Source organism: Panulirus ornatus, chromosome 14 (genome assembly GCF_036320965.1).
Source record: "Panulirus ornatus isolate Po-2019 chromosome 14, ASM3632096v1, whole genome shotgun sequence".
NCBI classification, from domain to species: Eukaryota; Metazoa; Arthropoda; class Malacostraca; order Decapoda; family Palinuridae; genus Panulirus; species Panulirus ornatus.
In genome coordinates this window covers 43,967,243-43,988,864 of record NC_092237.1, presented here as the reverse complement: position 1 = coordinate 43,988,864, position 21,622 = coordinate 43,967,243, and the positions used below count along the sequence as shown (strand labels likewise).

Here is a 21,622-nt window from a genome sequence, read left to right as displayed (position 1 = left end):
AACGCTACCTCGCTAATGCGGGAAATGGCGGATAGTTTAAAAGAAAAAAGAAAGATATATATATATATATAAAAAAATGTAGCTTAGACATTGAAGCTTATTGATACAGTGGTTAAATTGATGAGAACTACTATTGACTTTTGTGTAAATAAACATTTCCTTTTTCCATAGCCAGAGGTTGAACCATTATGTGACATTCATTTTTTTCTTTTCATTTCAAGCTAGAAGTTTCAGTTTTCTAAATTGTTTCTTACATTTTTCATATGTATATATATGTATGTGTGTGTGTGTGTATATGTGCGTGTGTGTGTGTATGTGTGTGTATGTGTATATATATATATGTATATTATCCCTGGGGATAGGGGTGAAAGAATACTTCCCACACATGCCTCGTGTGTCGTAGAAAGCGACTAGAGGGGACGGGAGCGGGGGGCCAGAAATCCTCCCCTCCTTGTACTTTTTTAACTTTCGAAAATGGGAAACAGAAGAAGGAGTCAGGCGGGGAGAGCTATCCTCCTCGAAGGCTCAGATTGGGGTGCCTAAATGTGTGTGGATGTAACCAAGATGTGAAAAAAGGAGAGATAGGTAGTATGTTTGAGGAAAGGAACCTGGATGTTTTGGCTCTGAGTGAAACGAAGCTCAAGGGTGAAGGGGAAGAGTGGTTTGGGAATGTCTTGGGAGTAAAGTCAGGGGTTAGTGAGGGGACAAGAGCAAGGGAAGGAGTAGCAGTACTCCTGAAACAGGAGTTGTGGGAGTATGTGATAGAATGTAAGAAAGTAAATTCTCGATTAATATGGGTAAAACTGAAAGTTGATGGAGAGAGATGGGTGATTATTGGTGCATATGCACCTGGGCATGAGAAGAAAGATCATGAGAGGCAAGTGTTTTGGGAGCAGCTGAATGTGTTAGTGGTTTTGATGCACGAGACCGGGTTATAGTGATGGGTGATTTGAATGCAAAGATGAGTAATGTGGCAGTTGAGGGAATAATTGGTATACATGGGGTGTTCAGTGTTGTAAATGGAAATGGTGAAGAGCTTGTAGATTTATGTGCTGAAAAAGGACTGATGATTGGGAATACCTGGTTTAAAAAGCGAGATATACATAAGTATACTTATGTAAGTAGGAGAGATGGCCAGAGAGCGTTATTGGATTACGTGTTAATTGACAGGCGCGCGAAAGAGAGACTTTTGGATGTTAATGTGCTGAGAGGTGCAACTGGAGGGATGTCTGATCATTATCTTGTGGAGGCTAAGGTGAAGATTTGTATGGGTTTTCAGAAAAGAAGAGTGAATGTTGGGGTGAAGAGGGTGGTGAGAGTAAGTGAGCTTGGGAAGGAGACTTGTGTGAGGAAGTACCAGGAGAGACTGAGTACAGAATGGAAAAAGGTGAGAACAATGGAAGTAAGGGGAGTGGGGAAGGAATGGGATGTATTTAGGGAATCAGTGATGGATTGCGCAAAAGATGCTTGTGGCATGAGAAGAGTGGGAGGTGGGTTGATTAGAAAGGGTAGTGAGTGGTGGGATGAAGAAGTAAGAGTATTAGTGAAAGAGAAGAGAGAGGCATTTGGACGATTTTTGCACGGAAAAAATGCAATTCAGTGGGAGACGTATAAAAGAAAGAGACAGGAGGTCGAGAGAAAGGTGCAAGAGGTGAAAAAAAGGGCAAATGAGAGTTGGGGTGAGAGAGTATCATTAAATTTTAGGGAGAATAAAAAGATGTTCTGGAAGGAGGTAAATAAAGTGCGTAAGACAAGGGAGCAAATGGGAACTTCAGTGAAGGGCGCAAATGGAGAGGTGATAACAAGTAGTGGTGATGTGAGAAGGAGATGGAGTGAGTATTTTGAAGGTTTGTTGAATGTGTTTGATGATAGAGTGGCAGATATAGGGTGTTTTGGTCGAGGTGGTGTGCAAAGTGAGAGGGTTAGGGAAAATGAGTTGGTAAACAGAGAAGAGGTAGTAAAAGCTTTGCGGAAGATGAAAGCCGGCAAGGCAGCAGGTTTGGATGGTATTGCAGTGGAATTTATTAAAAAAGGGGGTGACTGTATTGTTGACTGGTTGGTAAGGTTATTTAATGTATGTATGACTCATGGTGAGGTGCCTGAGGATTGGCAGAATGCGTGCATAGTGCCATTGTACAAAGGCAAAGGCGATAAGAGTGAGTGCTCAAATTACAGAGGTATAAGTTTGTCGAGTATTCCTGGTAAATTATATGGGAGGGTATTGATTGAGAGGGTGAAGGCATGTACAGAGCATCAGACTGGGGAAGAGCAGTGTGGTTTCAGAAGTGGTAGAGGATGTGTGGATCAGGTGTTTGCTTTGAAGAATGTATGTGAGAAATACTTAGAAAAGCAAATGGATTTGTATGTAGCATTTATGGATCTGGAGAAGGCATATGATAGAGTTGGTAGAGATGCTCTCTGGAAGGTATTAAGAATATATGGTGTGGGAGGCAAGTTGTTAGAAGCAGTGAAAAGTTTTTATCGAGGATGTAAGGCATGTGTACGTGTAGGAAGAGAGGAAAGTGACTGGTTCTCAGTGAATGTAGGTTTGCGGCAGGGGTGTGTGATGTCTCCATGGTTGTTTAATTTGTTTATAGATGGGGTTGTTAGGGAGGTGAATGCAAGAGTTTTGGAAAGAGGGGCAAGTATGAAGTCTGTTGGGGATGAGAGAGCTTGGGAAGTGAGTCAGTTGTTGTTCGCTGATGATACAGCGCTGGTGGCTGATTCATGTGAGAAACTGCAGAAGCTGGTGACTGAGTTTGGTAAAGTGTGTGGAAGAAGAAAGTTAAGAGTAAATGTGAATAAGAGCAAGGTTATTAGGTACAGTAGGGTTGAGGGTCAAGTCAATTGGGAGGTGAGTTTGAATGGAGAAAAACTGGAGGAAGTGAAGTGTTTTAGATATCTGGGAGTGGATCTGGCAGCGGATGGAACCATGGAAGCGGAAGTGGATCATAGGGTGGGGGAGGGGGCGAAAATTCTGGGAGCCTTGAAGAATGTGTGGAAGTCGAGAACATTATCTCGGAAAGCAAAAATGGGTATGTTTGAAGGAATAGTGGTTCCAAAAATGTTGTATGGTTGCGAGGCGTGGGCTATGGATAGAGTTGTGCGCAGGAGGATGGATGTGCTGGAAATGAGATGTTTGAGGACAATGTGTGATGTGAGGTGGTTTGATCGAGTAAGTAACGTAAGGGTAAGAGAGATGTGTGGAAATAAAAAGAGCGTGGTTGAGAGAGCAGAAGAGGGTGTTTTGAAATGGTTTGGTCACATGGAGAGAATGAGTGAGGAAAGATTGACCAAGAGGATATATGCGTCGGAGGTGGAGGGAACGAGGAGAAGAGGGAGACCAAATTATGGGTGGAAAGATGGAGTGAAAAAGATTTTGTGTGATCGGGGCCTGAACATGCAGGAGGGTGAAAGGAGGGCAAGGAATAGAGTGAATTAGAGCGATGTGGTATACCGGGGTTGACGTGCTGTCAGTGGATTGAATCAAGGCATGTGAAGCGTCTGGGGTAAACCATGGAAAGCTGTGTAGGTATGTATATTTGCGTGTGTGGACGTATGTATATACATGTATATATATATATATATATATATATATATATATATATATATATATATATATATATATATATATCCCTGGGGATAGGGGATTAAGAATACTTCCCACGTATTCCCTGCGTGTCGTAGAGGGCGACTAAAAGGGGAGGGAGCGGGGGGCTGGAAATCCTCCCCTCTCGTTTTTTTTTTTAATTTTCCAAAAGAAGGAACAGAGAATTGGGCCAGGTGAGGGTATTCCCTCAAAGGCCCAGTCCTCTGTTCTTAATGCTACCTCGCTAACGCGGGAAATGGCGAATAGTTTAAAAGAAAGAAAAAAATATATATATATATATATCTCGAGGATGTAAGGCATGTGTACGTGTAGAAAGAGAGGAAAGTGATTGGTTCTCAGTGAATGTAGGTTTGCGGCAGGGGTGTGTGATGTCTCCATGGTTGTTTAATTTGTTTATGGATGGGGTTGTTAGGGAGGTGAATGCAAGAGTTTTGGAAAGAGGGGCAAGTATGAAGTCTGTTGGGGATGAGAGAGCTTGGGAAGTGAGTCAGTTGTTGTTCGCTGATGATACAGCGCTGGTGGCTGATTCATGTGAGAAACTGCAGAAGCTGGTGACTGAGTTTGGTAAAGTGTGTGGAAGAAGAAAGTTAAGAGTAAATGTGAATAAGAGCAAGGTTATTAGGTACAGTAGGGTTGAGGGTCAAGTCAATTGGGAGGTGAGTTTGAATGGAGAAAAACTGGAGGAAGTGAAGTGTTTTAGATATCTGGGAGTGGATCTGGCAGCGGATGGAACCATGGAAGCGGAAGTGGATCATAGGGTGGGGGAGGGGGCGAAAATTCTGGGAGCCTTGAAGAATGTGTGGAAGTCGAGAACATTATCTCGGAAAGCAAAAATGGGTATGTTTGAAGGAATAGTGGTTCCAAAAATGTTGTATGGTTGCGAGGCGTGGGCTATGGATAGAGTTGTGCGCAGGAGGATGGATGTGCTGAAAATGAGATGTTTGAGGACAATGTGTGATGTGAGGTGGTTTGATCGAGTAAGTAACGTAAGGGTAAGAGAGATGTGTGGAAATAAAAAGAGCGTGGTTGAGAGAGCAGAAGAGGGTGTTTTGAAATGGTTTGGTCACATGGAGAGAATGAGTGAGGAAAGATTGACCAAGAGGATATATGCGTCGGAGGTGGAGGGAACGAGGAGAAGAGGGAGACCAAATTATGGGTGGAAAGATGGAGTGAAAAAGATTTTGTGTGATCGGGGCCTGAACATGCAGGAGGGTGAAAGGAGGGCAAGGAATAGAGTGAATTAGAGCGATGTGGTATACCGGGGTTGACGTGCTGTCAGTGGATTGAATCAAGGCATGTGAAGCGTCTGGGGTAAACCATGGAAAGCTGTGTAGGTATGTATATTTGCGTGTGTGGACGTATGTATACACATGTGTATGGGGGTGGGTTGGGCCATTTCTTTTGTCTGTTTCCTTGCGCTACCTCGCAAACGCGGGAGACAGCGACAAAGCAAAAAAAAAAAAAAAAAAACCTGCTTCAGCGAGAAAGCGCCAAAAAAAAGACAAAAAAGACGACAATCGTTCATACTCAGACTCTAGCTGTCATGTGTAATGTACCAAACCACAGCCCAGGTTCAGTCCATTGACAGCACATCGATGACAGCATAGCATATCGTTCCAATTCATTCTATCCTTGCATGCGTCTCACCCTCCTGTATGTTCAAGCCCTGGTTGCACAAAATCTTTTTCACTCCATCCTTCCACCTCCAATTTGGTCTCCCACTTCTCCTCGTTCCCTCCACCTCTGACACATATATCTTGTTTGTCAATCTTTCCTCACTCATTCTCTCCACATGTCCAACCCATTTCAACACACTGTCTTCTGCTCTCTCAACCACACTTCTTATTTCCACACATCTCTCTTACCCTTTCATTACTTACTCAATCAAACCAACTCGCACCACATATCGTCCTCAAGCATTTCATTTCCAACACATCCACCCTTCTCCATACAAACCCATCCGTAGCCCATGCCTCGCAACCATGTAATATTGTTGGAGCTACCCATTTTTGCTCTCCAAGATAATGCTAACTCTTTCCCCACATTCTTCATTGCTAACAGAACTTTGCCCCCTCCCCAACCCTATGACTCACTTCCGCTTCCATGCTTCCACTTGCTGCTAAGGCCATTCCCAGATATCTGAAGCACTTCACTTCCTCCAATTTTTCTCCAATCAAGCTTACATCCCAATTGACTTGTCCCTTAACCCTACTGAACCTAATGACCTTGCTTATAGTCACATTTACTCTCAACTTTCTCCTTTCACACACTTTTCCAAACTTAGTCACCAATTTCTGTAGTTTCTCACTTGAATCAGCCACCTGAGCTGTATCATCCGCGAGCAACATCTGACTCACTTCCCAGGCCCTCTCATCCCAACAGACCACATACTCACCCCTTCAAAACTCATGCATTTAACTCCCTAACCACCCCATCCATAAAAAATATTAAACAACCATGGTGAAATCACACATCCCTGCTGCACACTGACCTTCGCTGGGAACCAATTACTCTCCTCTCTTCCTTCTCATTCACTTGCCTTACACCCTTGATAAAAACTTCTCACTGCTTCTAGCAAACTTCCTCCAACACCATATATTCTGCAAGAAACCTACTTCTGCTGGTCCCTCTTTTCATTCACTCATAATTCGCTGTCATGCAAGTGTGCGCAGTAGGAAGTGTGCCAAAACTTTAGCGAGGGTTAGTGTATGGAATAGGTAAGGGTCCTCAGAGAAGTGCACTGAGTTCCTGCCAGTAGGTCAGTTTGCAGCTACTACCAATGTGTGGATCTGTGGTACTTGTGAGATTTGGATATACTGGCTAATATAATATTCCTGCAACCCATTGTGTTTGTGTTTGTTAATATGGCGTCCAAATAACATCCAGCAATATCTTCTACCTAAAACCAGCAAAATCTCCTACCTCAAAACAAGCAAAATAATGTCCCAAATCTATTTAATGTCAGTTTTGTTATTAATCTGTGTTAATTCCCAGACAGAAGTAGTATTCGGTAGGTAACCACCAACCAAAGAGGTATATTGCCAGTACTAAATGCCTGGTTATGGGGATGGTCAGAGACAGCTGAGTAGACAACCAGCATTTCTAGCCAGGTAGCTGTCTTTTCTTTCTGCCTCACTTACATACGGACTGCTGGCAATCTATCCACAACTATACAATCTCTCCTTGTCACACATAACATTTGAGTCACACTTTAATTCTTCCTCACTTCAGGTTTTTCCATGGTGAGCATCATGCACTGACCCTGCCTTTTGGCAAAATAGGAGGAGCTATAGATAGAAATAGTAAGAGCATTAAGTAGAAACATCTGGTAGAAGTCGGGGGTAGAAACATTAGCTAGAGACATTAAGCAGAAGTATAGTAAATCCTCGATTCATCAGAACCCAATATTACAGATTTTGGATTTAACAGACCAGACAAATAACAATAATACAGTATATAATTGATAATACCTTTAAAATCATTCACCTCCTTCTAAACCATCTTCATATTTTCCTTAAAGTTTTATAATACTCTCTCACCCAATTCTCATATACCCTCTTTTTCAACCCCTGCACCTTCCTATTGACCACCCGCTGCTTTCTCTTACACAGCTCCCAATCATTTGCTCTTCTTCCTTGTAAGTACTGCCCAAATGTCTCTCTTTTCTCTTTCACTAAAAACTTTTCTTCTTCAACTACACTTCAACTAGGTGACATTCAGTTTAATGGACTTCTGGCATTAATGGAAATCCCTTCCCTCTATTAGTCTGTTAAATCAAGATTGGAACATCGGGTAGACACATTAGGTAATGGTAGTTGGTGGGAACATTAGGTAGGAACCTCTGAAAACACTGCGCTAGAGTTGCCATCTGCCAGTGGCCTGTTAAGGTTGAGGCACTAAAGGCTAAGAAGCGGCAATGTAGTTCAATGGTTAAGGAGACTCTCCTGCCATGGCCACTCCTTTGAGGGAGTTCCCAAAGGGAACAGGTGTCAGAGATGAGTTAATTCCTAATGTATCAATATGATTATCCCTGGGGATAGGGGAGAAAGAATACTTCCCACGTATTCCCTGCGTGTCGTAGAAGGGGACTAAAAGGGAAGGGAGCGGGGGGCTGGAAATCCTCCCCTCTGGGTTTTTTTTTTTAATTCTCCAAAAGAAGGAACAGAGAAGGGGGCCAGGTGAGGATATTCCCTCAAAGGCCCAGTCCTCTGTTCTTAACGCTACCTCGCTATTGCGGGAAATGGCGAATAGTAAGAATAAAAAAAAAAAAAAAAAATCAATATGATGAAATTTTTTCAAAATACATTTAGGACAGGACATTATGTCTCACACTTTTGCACTTATCCTATTTCTCTCAGTATGTTTACTGGTTCACTTTATCGAATTTCTCTTTGCATAAGGTTTTTACAAAACAACACCCACATAAAGTGAGGATGGAAGCTTTTGGCTCATTTCCATAATAATCAGGTATGTCTGAAAACAACAAATATATAATAATCCAGGGACAACATGCAAATAAAATTTACAACTATCTGTACCAATGATTATAATTCATACCTGCATCATACCAAGAAGACGGAGAAGGAGGCTGTAGCCATGAAGAAACCCACGACGGAGGTCATCTGTCCAAATTTCAGGCTTTACTCCTAACAAGTACTTGAGGTCATACAAAATGTACTGGATACGGCGGAAGGATGATGTATTTGAGCTGCGGTGTTCAAGGGCCAGTTTGTCTGCAATGCAGAATGCACATTGACAAAAGAATTATGTTAATCTAATGTTTTATCTTGAGATAAAGTTTCAAACAATATTTGGCATCTTAAAACACAATCAAGTAGTGTTCTTTCAATTTTTATCTATGTATGTGTACCCATTTGCACTTGAGAATATTTGATAAAATTTGTTTATTTTTTTTTATTTTGCTTTGTTGCTGTCTCCCGCTTTTGCAAGGTAGCGCAAGGAAACAGACGAAAGCAATGGCCCAACCCACCCCCATACACATGTATATACATACACATCCACACACGCAAATATACATACCTATACATCTCAATGGACACATATATATACACACACAGACACATACATATATACCCACACAATTCACACTGTCTGCCTTTATTCATTCCCATTGCCACCTCGCCACACATGGAATACCATCCCCCTCCCCCCTCATGTATGCGACGTAGCACTAGGAAAAGACAACAAAGGCCCCATTCGTTCACACTCAGTCTCTAGCTGTCATGCAATAATGCCCGAAACCACAGCTCCCTTTCTAAATCCAGGCCCCACACAACTTTCCATGGTTTACCCCAGACGCTTCACATGCCCTGATTCAATCCACTGACAGCATGTCAACCCTGGTATACCACATCGATCAAATTCACTCTATTCCTTGCCCGCCTTTCACCCTCCTGCATGTTCAGGCCCCGATCACACAAAATCTTTTTCACTCCATCTTTCCACCTCCAATTTGGTCTCCACTTCTCCTCGTTCCCTCCACCTCCGACACATATACCCTCTTGGTCAATCTTTCCTCACTCATTCTCTCCATGTGCCCAAACCATTTCAAAACACCCTCTTCTGCTCTCTTAACCACACTCTTTTTATTTGTATATATAGGAAAAAGGTGAGAACAATGGAAGTAAGGGGAGTGGGGGAGGAATGGGATGTATTTAGGGAATCAGTGATGGATTGCACAAAAGATGCTCGTGGCATGAGAAGAGTGGGAGGTGGGTTGATTAGAAAGGTAGTGAGTGGTGGGATGAAGAAGTAAGATTATTAGTGAAAGAGAAGAGAGAGGCATTTGGACGATTTTTGCAGGGAAAAAATGCAATTGAGTGGGAGATATATAAAAGAAAGAGACAGGAGGTCAAGAGAAAGGTGCAAGAGGTGAAAAAGAGGGCAAATGAGAGTTGGGGTGAGAGAGTATCATTAAATTTTAGGGAGAATAAAAAGATGTGATAAGAGTGAGTGCTCAAATTACAGAGGTATAAGTTTGTTGAGTATTCCTGGTAAATTATATGGGAGGGTATTGATTGAGAGGGTGAAGGCATGTACAGAGCATCAGATTGGGGAAGAGCAGTGTGGTTTCAGAAGTGGTAGAGGATGTGTGGATCAGGTGTTTGCTTTGAAGAATGTATGTGAGAAATACTTAGAAAAGCAAATGGATTTGTATGTAGCATTTATGGATCTGGAGAAGGCATATGATAGAGTTGATAGAGATGCTCTGTGGAAGGTATTAAGAATATATGGTGTGGGAGGCAAGTTGTTAGAAGCAGTGAAAAGTTTTTATCGAGGATGTAAGGCATGTGTACGTGTAGGAAGAGAGGAAAGTGATTGGTTCTCAGTGAATGTAGGTTTGCGGCAGGGGTGTGTGATGTCTCCATGGTTGTTTAATTTGTTTATGGATGGGGTTGTTAGGGAGGTAAATGCAAGAGTTTTGGAAAGAGGGGCAAGTATGAAGTCTGTTGGGGATGAGAGAGCTTGGGAAGTGAGTCAGTTGTTGTTCGCTGATGATACAGCGCTGGTGGCGGATTCATGTGAGAAACTGCAGAAGCTGGTGACGGAGTTTGGTAAAGTGTGTGGAAGAAGAAAGTTAAGAGTAAATGTGAATAAGAGCAAGGTTATTAGGTACAGTAGGGTTGAGGGTCAAGTCAATTGGGAGGTGAGTTTGAATGGTGAAAAACTGGAGGAAGTGAAGTGTTTTAGATATCTGGGAGTGGATCTGTCAGCGGATGGAACCATGGAAGCGGAAGTGGATCATAGGGTGGGGGAGGGGGCGAAAATTTTGGGAGCCTTGAAAAATGTGTGGAAGTCGAGAACATTATCCCGGAAAGCAAAAATGGGTATGTTTGAAGGAATAGTAGTTCCAACAATGTTGTATGGTTGCGAGGCGTGGGCTATGGATAGAGTTGTGCGCAGGAGGATGGATGTGCTGGAAATGAGATGTTTGAGGACAATGTGTGGTGTGAGGTGGTTTGATCGAGTAAGTAACGTAAGGGTAAGAGAGATGTGTGGAAATAAAAAGAGCGTGGTTGAGAGAGCAGAAGAGGGTGTTTTGAAATGGTTTGGGCACATGGAGAAAATGAGTGAGGAAAGATTGACCAAGAGGATATATGTGTCGGAGGTGGAGGGAACGAGGAGAAGAGGGAGACCAAATTGGAGGTGGAAAGATGGAGTGAAAAGGATTTTGTGTGATCGGGGCCTGAACATGCAGGAGGGTGAAAGGAGGGCAAGGAATAGAGTGAATTGGAGCGATGTGGTATACAGGGGTTGATGTGCTGTCAGTGGATTGAATCAAGGCATGTGAAGCGTCTGGGGTGAACCATGGAAAGCTGTGTAGGTGTGTATATTTGCGTGTATGGACGTGTGTATGTACATGTGTATGGGGGGGTTGGGCCATTTCTTTCGTCTGTTTCCTTGCGCTACCTCGCAAACGCGGGAGACAGCGACAAAGTATAAAAAAAAAAAAAAAAAAAAAAAAAAAAAAAAAAAAAAAAAAAAAAGATGTTCTGGAAGGAGGTAAATAAAGTGTGTAAGAAAAGGGAGCAAATGGGAACTTCAGTGAAGGGTGCTAATGGGGAGGTGATAACAAGTAGTGGTGATGTGAGAAGGAGATGGAGTGAGTATTTTGAAGGTTTGTTGAATGTGTTTGATGATAGAGTGGCAGATATAGGGTGTCTTGGTCGAGGTGGTGTGCAAAGTGAGAGGGTTGGGGAAAATGATTTGGTAAACAGAGAAGAGGTAGTAAAAGCTTTGCGGAAGATGAAAGCCGGCAAGGCAGCAGGTTTGGATGGTATTGCAGTGGAATTTATTAAAAAAGGGGGTGACTGTATTGTTGACTGGTTGGTAAGGTTATTTAATGTATGTATGACTCATGGTGAGGTGCCTGAGGATTGGCGGAATGCGTGCATAGTGCCATTGTACAAAGGCAAAGGGGATAAGAGTGAGTGCTCAAATTACAGAGGTATAAGTTTGTTGAGTATTCCTGGTAAATTATATGGGAGGGTATTGATTGAGAGGGTGAAGGCATGTACAGAGCATCAGATTGGGGAAGAGCAGTGTGGTTTCAGAAGTGGTAGAGGATGTGTGGATCAAGTGTTTGCGTTGAAGAATGTATGTGAGAAATACTTAGAAAAGCAAATGGATTTGTATGTAGCATTTATGGATCTGGAGAAGGCATATGATAGAGTTGATAGAGATGCTCTGTGGAAGGTATTAAGAATATATGGTGTGGGAGGCAAGTTGTTAGAAGCAGTGAAAAGTTTTTATCGAGGATGTAAGGCATGTGTACGTGTAGGAAGAGAGGAAAGTGATTGGTTCTCAGTGAATGTAGGTTTGTGGCAGGGGTGTGTGATGTCTCCATGGTTGTTTAATTTGTTTATGGATGGGGTTGTTAGGGAGGTGAATGCAAGAGTTTTGGAAAGAGGGGCAAAAATGAAGTTCGTTGTGGATGAGAGAGCTTGGGAAGTGAGTCAGTTGTTGTTCGCTGATGATACAGCGCTGGTGGCTGATTCATGTGAGAAACTGCAGAAGCTGGTGACTGAGTTTGGTAAAGTGTGTGAAAGAAGAAAGTTAAGAGTAAATGTGAATAAGAGCAAGGTTATTAGGTACAGTAGGGTTGAGGGTCAAGTCAATTGGGAGGTGAGTTTGAATGGAGAAAAACTGGAGGAAGTGAAGTGTTTTAGATATCTGGGAGTGGATCTGGCAGCGGATGGAACCATGGAAGTGGAAGTGAATCATAGGGTGGGGGAGGGGGCGAAAATCCTGGGAGCCTTGAAGAATGTATGGAAGTCGAGAACATTATCTCGGAAAGCAAAAATGGGTATGTTTGAAGGAATAGTGGTTCCAACAATGTTGTATGGTTGCAAGGCGTGGGCTATGGATAGAGTTGTGTGCAGGTGGGTGGATGTGCTGGAAATGAGATGTTTGATGACAATGTGTGGTGTGAGGTGGTTTGATCGAGTAAGTAATGTAAGGGTAAGAGAGATGTGTGGAAATAAAAAGAGCGTGGTTGAGAGAGCAGAAGAGGGTGTTTTGAAATGGTTTGGGCACATGGAGAGAATGAGTGAGGAAAGATTGACCAAGAGGATATATGTGTCGGAGGTGGAGGGAACGAGGAGAGGAGAAGTGGGTGACCAAAGTGGAGGTGGAAAGATGGAGTGAAAAAGATTTTGAGTGATCGGGGCCTGAACATGCAGGAGGTTGAAAGGCGGGCAAGGAATAGAGTGAATTGGATCGATGTGGTATACCGGGGTTGACGTGCTGTCAGTGGATTGAATCATGGCATGTGAAGCGTCTGGGGTAAACCATGGAAAGCTGTGTCGGGCCTGGATGTGGAAAGGGAGCTGTGGTTTCGGGCATTATTGCATGACAGCTAGAGACTGAGTGTGAACGAATGAGGCCTTTGTTGTCTTTTCCTAGCGCTACCCCGCACACATGAGGGGGGAGGGGGATGATATTCCATTTGTGGCGAGGTGGCGATGGGAATGAATAAAGGCAGACAAGTGTGAATTGTGTGCATGGGTATATATATATGTGTGTCTGTGTGTGTATATATATGTGTACATTGAGATGTATAGGTATGTATATTTGTGTGTGTGGATGTGTGTGTATATACATGTGTATGGGGGTGGGTTGGGCCATTTCTTTCATCTGTTTCCTAGCGCTACCTCGCAAACGCGGGAGACAGCGACAAAGCAAAATAACAAATAAAAAAAAATATAGGAATTATCTACTGGGAAGGAGTGTAAGTTATAAGATTTCCAAGAGAAAGCAACAGGTTAACAGGATGTAGGGGATAAAAAGACAGCAAATGAGAATTGGGGTCAGTAAGCACCAGCAAACTTCAAAAGAATGAGAAAATGTATTTCAAAGAGGTTAAAAGAGTGAGAAAAACAAGGTCAGGAAAGGGAACATCTGTAAAAGTGGCAAAAGGGTAAGTGGTAAAATGCAGCAAAAACATAAACAGAAATAAAGTTATCCCTGGGGATAGGGGAGAAAGAATACTTCCCACGCATTCCTCACATGTCGTAGAAGGTGACTAAAGGGGATGGGAGCGGGGGGCTGGAAACCCTCCCCTCCTTGTATTTTAACTTTCTAAAAGGGGAAACAGAAGAAGGAGTCATGCGGGGAGTGCTCATCCTCCTCGAAGGCTCATATTGGGGTGTCTAAATGTGTGTGGATGTAACCAAGATGAAAAAAAAGGAGAGATAGGTAGTATGTTTGAGGAAAGGAACCTGGATGTTTTAGCTCTGAGTGAAACAAAGCTCAAGGGTAAAGGGAAAGAGAGGTTTGGGAATATCTTGGGAGTAAAGTCAGGGGTTAGTGAGAGGACAAGAGCAAGGAAGGAGTAGCACTACTCCTGAAACAGGGGGGGTGGGAGTATGTGATAGAGTGTAAGAAAGTAAACTCTAAATTGATATGGGTAAAACTGAAAGTGGATGGAGAGAGATGGATGATTATTGGTGCATATGCACCTGGGCATGAGAAGAAACATCATGAGAGGCAAGTGCTTTGGGAGCAGCTGAGTGAGTGTGTTAGTAGTTTTGATGCATGAGACCAGGTTATAGTGATGGGTGATTTGAATGCAAAGGTGACTAATATGGCAGTTGAGGGAATAATTGGTGTACATGGGGTGTTCAGTGTTGTAAATGGAAATGGTGAAGAGCTTGTAGATTTATGTGCTGAAAAAGGGCTGGCGATTGGGAATACCTGGTTTAAAAAGAGAGATATACATAAGTATACGTATGTAAGTAGGAGAGATGGCCAGCGAGCGTTATTGGATTACGTGTTAATTGATAGGCTCGCGAAAGAGAGACTTTTGGATGTTAATGTGCTGAGAGGTGCAACTGGAGGGATGTCTGATCATTATCTTGTGGAGGCTAAGGTGAAGGTGTAGAGGTTTTTAGAAAAGAAGAGAGAATGTTGGGGTGAAGAGAGTGGTGACGGTAAGTGAGCCTGGGAAGGAGACTTGTGTGAGGAAGTACCAGGAGAGAATGAGTACAGAATGGAAAAAGGTGAGAACAAAGGACTTAAGGGAAGTGGGGGAGGAATGGGATGTATTTCGGGAAGCAGTGATGGCTTGCGGAAAAGGTGCTTGTGGCATGAGAAGCGTGGGAGGTGGGCAGATTAGAAAGGGTAGTGAGTGGTAGGATGAAGAAGGAAGACTGTTAGTGAAAGAGAAGAGAGAGGCATTTGGACAATTTTTGCAGGGAAATAATGCAAATGACTGGGAGATGTATAAAAGAAAGAGGCAGGAGGTCAAGAGAAAGGTGCAAGAGGTGAAAAAGGGGGTAAATGAGAGTTCGGGTGAGAGAGTATCATTAAATTTTAGGGAGAATAAAAAGATGTTTTGGAAGGAGGTAAATAAAGTGCATAAAAAAAGGGAATCAATGGAAACTTCAGTGAAGGGGGCTAATGGGGAGGTGATAACAAGTAGCGGTGATGTGAGAAGGAGATGGAGCGAGTATTTTGAAGGTTTGTTGAATGTGTTTGATAAGAGTGGCAGATATAGGGTGTTTTGGTTGAGGTGGTGTGCAAAGTGAGAGGGTTAGGGAGAAGGATTTGGTAAATAGAGAAGAGATAGTAAAAGCTTTGCAGAAGATGAAAGCCAGCAAGGCAGCAGGTTTGGATGGTATTGCAGTGGAATTTATGAACAATTGGGGTGACTGTATTGTTGACTGGCTGGTAAGGTTATTTAATATATGTATGACTCCTGGTGAGGTGCCTGAGGATTGGCGGAATGCTTGCATAGTGCCAGTGTACAAAGGCAAAGGGGATAAAAGTGAGTGCTCAAATTACAGAGGTATAAGTTTGTTGAGTATTCCTGGTAAATCATATGGGAGGGTATTGATTGAGAGGGTGAAGGCATTTATAGAGCATCAGATTGGGGAAGAGCAGTGTGGTTTCAGAAGTGGTAGAGGATGTGTGGATCAGGTGTTTGCTTTGAAGAATGTATGTGAGAAATATTTCGAAAAGCATATGGATTTGTATGTGGCATTTATGGATCTGGAGAAGGCATATGATAGAGTTGATAGAGATGCTCTGTGGAAGGTATTAAGAATATATGGTGTGGGAGGCAATTTGTTAGAAGCAGTGAAAAGTTTTCATTTAGGATGTAAGGCATGTGTACGTGTAGGAAGAGAGGAAAGTGATTGGTTCTCAGTGAATGTAGGTTTGCGGCAGGGGTGTGTGAAGTCTCCATCATTGTTTAATTTGTTTATGGATGGGGTTGTTAGGGAAGTGAATGCAAGAGTTTTGGAAAGAGGGGCAAGTATACAGTCTGTTGTGGCTGAGAGAGCTTGGGAAGGAGTCAGTTGTTGTTCGCTGATGATAAAGCGCTGGTGGCTGATTCGTGTGAGAAACTGCAGAAGCTGGTGACTGAGTTTGGTAAAAGGTGTGAAAGAAGAAAGCTGAGAGTAAATGTGAATAAGAGCAAGGTTATTATGTACAGTAGGGTTGAGGGACAAGTCAACTGAGAGAGAAGTTTGAATGGAGAAAAACTGGAGGAAGTGAAGTGTTTTAGATATCTGGGAGTGGATTTGGCAGTGCATGGAACCATGGAAGTGGAAGTGAATCAAAGGGTGGGGGAGGGGGCGAAAGTTCTAGGAGCATTGAAAATATGTTGAAGTCGAGAACATTATCTTGGAAAGCAAAAATGGGTATGTTTGAAGGAATAGTGGTTCCAACAATGTTATATGGTTACAAGGCCTGGGCTATGGATGGAGTTGTGCAGAGGAGGGTGGATGTGCCGGAAATGAGGTGTTTGAGAACAATATGTGGTGTGAGGTGGTTTGATCGAGTAAGTGATAATAGGGTAAGAGAGATGTGTGGTAATAAAAAGACTGTGGTTGAGAAAGCAGAAGAGGGTGTTTTGAAATGCTTGGTCACATGGAGGGTATGAGTGAGGAAAGATTGACAAAGAGGATATATGTGTCAGAAGTGGATGGAACGAGAAGTGGGAGACCAAACTGGAGGTGGAAAGATGGAGTGAAAAGGATTTTGAGTGATCAGGGCCTGAACATGCAGGAAGGTGAAAGGCGTGCAAGGAATAGAGTAAATTGGATCAATGTGGTATACCGGGGTCGACGTGCTGTCAATGGATTGAACCAGGGCATGTGAAGCATCTGGGGTAAACCATGGAAAGTTCTGTGGCGCCTGCATGTGGAAAGGGAGCTGTAGTTTCGGTGCATTATTACATGACAACTAGAGACTTGAGTGTGAACGAATGGGGCCTTTGCTGCCTTTACCTTGCAATACCTCGCATACATGAGGGGGGAGGGGGTTGTTATTTCATGTGTGGCGGGGTGGCAATGGGAATGAATAAAGGCAGACAGTATGAACTATGTACATGTGTATATATGTATATGTCTGTGTGTATACATATATGTATACGTTGAGATGTATAGGTATGTGTATTTGCATGTGTGGACGTGCATTTATATACATGTGTATGTGGGTGGATGGGCCACTCTTTCGTATGTTTCCTTGCGCTACCTCGCTAGCACAGGAGACAGCGACACAGCAAAATAAACAAATAATTCTGGAGGGATGTTTTGGACATGGAAGTAAGTGAAACGACAGTCTTGAAATGTAGTTTGGTGAAAAGGGAGGAGGCAAAAGCTTCGTGGAAGATGAAGTGTGGCAAAGCAACTGGAGTGGATGGGATTGTAGTTGAATTCTTTACAAAAGGAGGTGATTGTGTTGCTGACTGGCTATCATTTTCAATATGTATATTCCAGACAGAATGCCTGTATTGTGTCACTTAATAAAGGCAATGGGGAAAAAATGAACATTTAAATTACAAAGCTATGTGATTCTTGATTGTAAAAGATAAGCTGTATGTGACAGTGGTGATTGAAAAGGCTGGCATTAACAGAATTTTACATTTGGCAGCAATAATGTGGCTTCGAGAGTAGTAAAGGATGTGTGAATCAGGTATTTGCTTTGAAGACTGTGAATGAGAAATATGTAAAGAAACAAATGGATTGGCATGTGGCATTCAGGAATCACATGAAAACTTGTGACAAGGTTAACAGAGATAACCTAAGGATGGTGTTCTGAAGTAATGCTGTTTGAGAAAGCTGCAAGACGCATCTTAGAATGTTTATCAATAAAGTAAGGCATGCATGTAAATAGAAGGGGAGGAGGCTGAATGGTTCCAGGTCAAGGTGGATCTGCAGTTTGGGCAAATGATGTAACCATGGCTGTTTAATTTGTTTATGGAAGGGTTAGTACAGGAGGTGTATGCAAGGGTCCTGGAGAGAGAAGCACGTATGTTGCGGTGGGGTGACAGGGAAGTGACTCAGGTGATGTTTGCTGTTGACACAGCACTGGTAGCAGATTCAAGTGAGAAACTGAAAGAAAAAATGGCATTGGAGCTCAAGTGGGTGAAAAAAAAGTTGAGAGTAGTTGTAAATAATACAGAGTTTAGCAGAAGAGACCAGTTGTTTGGAGCACAAGTTTCAGTGGAGAGAACTTGGAGAAAATGGAGTGTTTTACATACCTGCAATTGGACAAGGCAACAAATGGAACAAAGAGGGTAAAAGTGAAACATAAGTTGAGTGAGAAAGCAAAGGTCCTAGGTGCACTAAGGACTGTGTGGAAAGAAAGGTCATTGTCTTTAAGGACAAAGATGGGTATGTTTGACGTCTGATAACAACGCCCACCCTAACCCTACTGTAGAACCACACATATCTCCAAGACCCTCATATTCATCTCCCTCATCACCCTATCCATAAACAGATTAAACACCCATGGTGACATCAAACATCACTGATGAAGACCCATCGTCACTTAGAATGACTCAACCTCCCCCTTTCCTAGGTATCTCAATAAAAGCTCCTTACTGCTTCAAGCAGAGGTCCTCCCACACCAAACATCTGAAGCACTCTCCACAGAGCATCTCTGTCAAACATTTATTATGAAAAAACAAATTTTTCAAAGCTAAATCCTTTACCAATTCTGAGGGTATGTTGTTGTTCTTCAACATCCTCACAGTTACCACTCTCCCAAACATCATACCAGGTACACTCATAAGACTTTTCATTATTATTATCATTACTATAATTTGTTGCTGTCTCCCACGTTAGCAAGGTAGCGCAAGGAAACAGACAAAAGAATGGCCCAACCCACCCACATACACATGTATACACATACACATCCACACATGCACATATACATACCTATACATTTCAACGTATAAATATGCATACATACACAGACATATACATATATGCACATGTACATAATTCATACTTTCTGCCTTTTTCATTCTATCGCCACCCTGCCACACATGAAAATGACAACCCCCTCCCCCTGCATGTGTGCGAGGTAGCACTAGGAAAAGACAACAAAGGCCACATTCGTTCACACTCAGTCTCTAGCTGTCATGTATAATGCATCGAAACCACAGCTCCCTTTCCACATCCAGGCCCCACAAAACTTTTCATTACTTACTCCATCAAACCACCTCACACCACATATTGTCCTCAAACATCTCATTTCCAACACATTCACCCTCCTCCGCACAGCTCTATCTATAGCCCATGCCTAGCAACCATATAACATTGTTGGTACCACTATTCCTTCAAACATACCCATTTTTGCTTTCAGAGATAATGTTCTCACCTTCCATACATTTTTCAATGCTCCCAGAACCTTCGCCCCTTCCCTCACCCTGTGACTCACTTCCGCTTCCATGGTTTCATACGCTGCCAAATCCATTCCCAGATATCTAAAACACTTCACTTCCTCCAGTTTTTCTCCATTCAAACTTGACTTGTCCCTCAACCCTACTGTACTAACAACCTTGCTCTTATTCACATCTACTCTCAGCATTCTTCTTTCACACACTTTACCAAACTAAGTCACCAGCTTCTGTAGTTTCTCACCTGAATCAGCCACCATCGCTGTATCATCAGTGAACAACTGACTCACTTCCCAAGGCCTCGCATCCACAACAGACTGCATACTTGCCCCTCTTTCCAAAACTCTTGCATTCACCTCCCTAACAACCCCATCCATAAACAAATTAAACAACCATGGAGACATCATGCACCCCTGCCGCAAACCTACATTCACTGTGAACCAATCACTTTCCTCTCTTCCTACTCACAAATTAAACAACCATGGAGACATCACGCACCCCTGCCGCAAACCTACATTCACTGAGAACCAATCACTTTCCTCTCTTCCTACTCGTCCACATGCCTTACATACTCGATAAAAGCTCTTCACTGCTTCTAGCAACTTTCCTCTCACACCATATATTCTTAATACCTTTCACAAAGCATCTCTATCAACTCTATCATATGCCTTCTCCAGATCCATAAATGCTACCTACAAATCCATTTGTTTTTCTACATATTTCTCACAAACATTCTTCAAAGCAAACACCTGATCCACACACCCTCTACCACTTCTGAAACCATACTGCTCTTCCCCAATCTGATGATCTGTACATGCCTTCACCCTCTTAAATAATACCCTCCCATATAAATTCCCAGGAATACTCAACAAACTTATACCTCTGTAATTTGAGCACTCACCTTTATCCCCTTTGCCTTTGAACAATGGCACTATGCATGCATTCCACCAATCCTCAGGCACCTCACCATGAGCCATACATACATTAAATATCCTTACCATCCAGTCAACAATACAGTCACCCCCTTTTTTAATAAATTCCACTGTAATACCATCCAAACCCACTGCCTTGCCAGCTTTCATCTTCCGCAAAGCTTTAACTACCTCTTCTCTGTTTACCAAATCCATAACCCTCTCACTTTGCACGCCACCTCGACCAAAACACCCTATATCTGCCATTCCATCATCTAACACATTCAACAAACCTTCAAAATACTCACTCCATCCCCTTCTCACATCACCACTACTTGTTATTACCTCCCCATTACCCCCTTCACTGATGTTCCCATTTGTTCTCTTGTCTTACGCACTTTATTTACCTCCTTCCAAAACATCTTTTTATTCTCCCTAAAATTTAATGATACTCTCCCACCCTAACTCTCATTTATCCTCTTTTTCACCTCTTGCACCTTTCTCTTGACCTCCTGCTCTTTCTTTTATACATCTCCCAGTCATTTGCACTATTTCCCTGCAAAAATTGTCCAAATGCTTCTCTCTTCTCTTACACTAATACTCTCACTTCTTTGTCCCACCACTCACTACCCTTTCTAATCTGCCCACCTCCCACACTTCTCATGTCACAAGCAACTTTTGCGCAAGCCATCACTGCTTCCCTAAATACATCCCATTCCTCCCTCCCTCATAAGACTTATAGCTCATTATTTCAAGCATTGATTTTTCTCCCCTTGCCTTCATACAACAGCTTTATACAAAGGTATTTAGCCAGTCTTCAGGCACCTCAGTTTAGGACATAAAAAATAACAAATCCTCACTAACCATCAAGAGCACTATCATCCCCTTTCTTGAGAAATATAACTGCAATTCCCCCATTACAGCTGCTATGCCACATTACATCTTGAATTTCAAGGCTTTTAACCACATTTTCCCTTTCACCACATTTTCCTTTTCACCAAACTACTTGCTCTGACCCTCTCACTCCACATACCTACACATCCTAAACACCCTAAATCTGCCAACCTATCATCTAACACATTCAGCTGTCATTCAAACTACTCTCCATCTCCCGTTAACTTACTCTTTACCTGTGTCCACCTCCTCACCTGCTCCCCATACCCTATTATCACTTACTCTTACCTTATGCTACTTTTCACTCAATCTCTTTGTATCTTTGCCAACAAACCTCTTTTTTAAGCTCATTTCCTTTCATCACCTCCCCCCCCACCCATGTCATATCCTCTTTTTCTAAAGCAAATACAAAACTTACACACTAAACACTATCAAGAGGTAGCCAGACTGAAACATTCTACCTCTCCTCTTGCTCCTCTTACCACATTCACATCCAAAAGTCTCTCATTTGCATGCTGATCAATTTGTACAAAATCCAGTAATATCAAAGATTAT

General features: G+C 42.6%; 1 protein-coding gene across 1 annotated transcript in view; it reads right to left on the bottom strand.

The window, feature by feature from the left end:
* Ubr1 (Ubr1 ubiquitin ligase) overlaps positions 1-21,622 on the bottom strand; it is a 514,997-nt gene that overhangs the window by 294,502 nt on the left and 198,873 nt on the right. Inside the window, 1 exon segment of the mRNA XM_071669737.1 lies at positions 8,168-8,343. Within this exon segment, the coding sequence (XP_071525838.1) occupies positions 8,168-8,343 (176 nt within the window).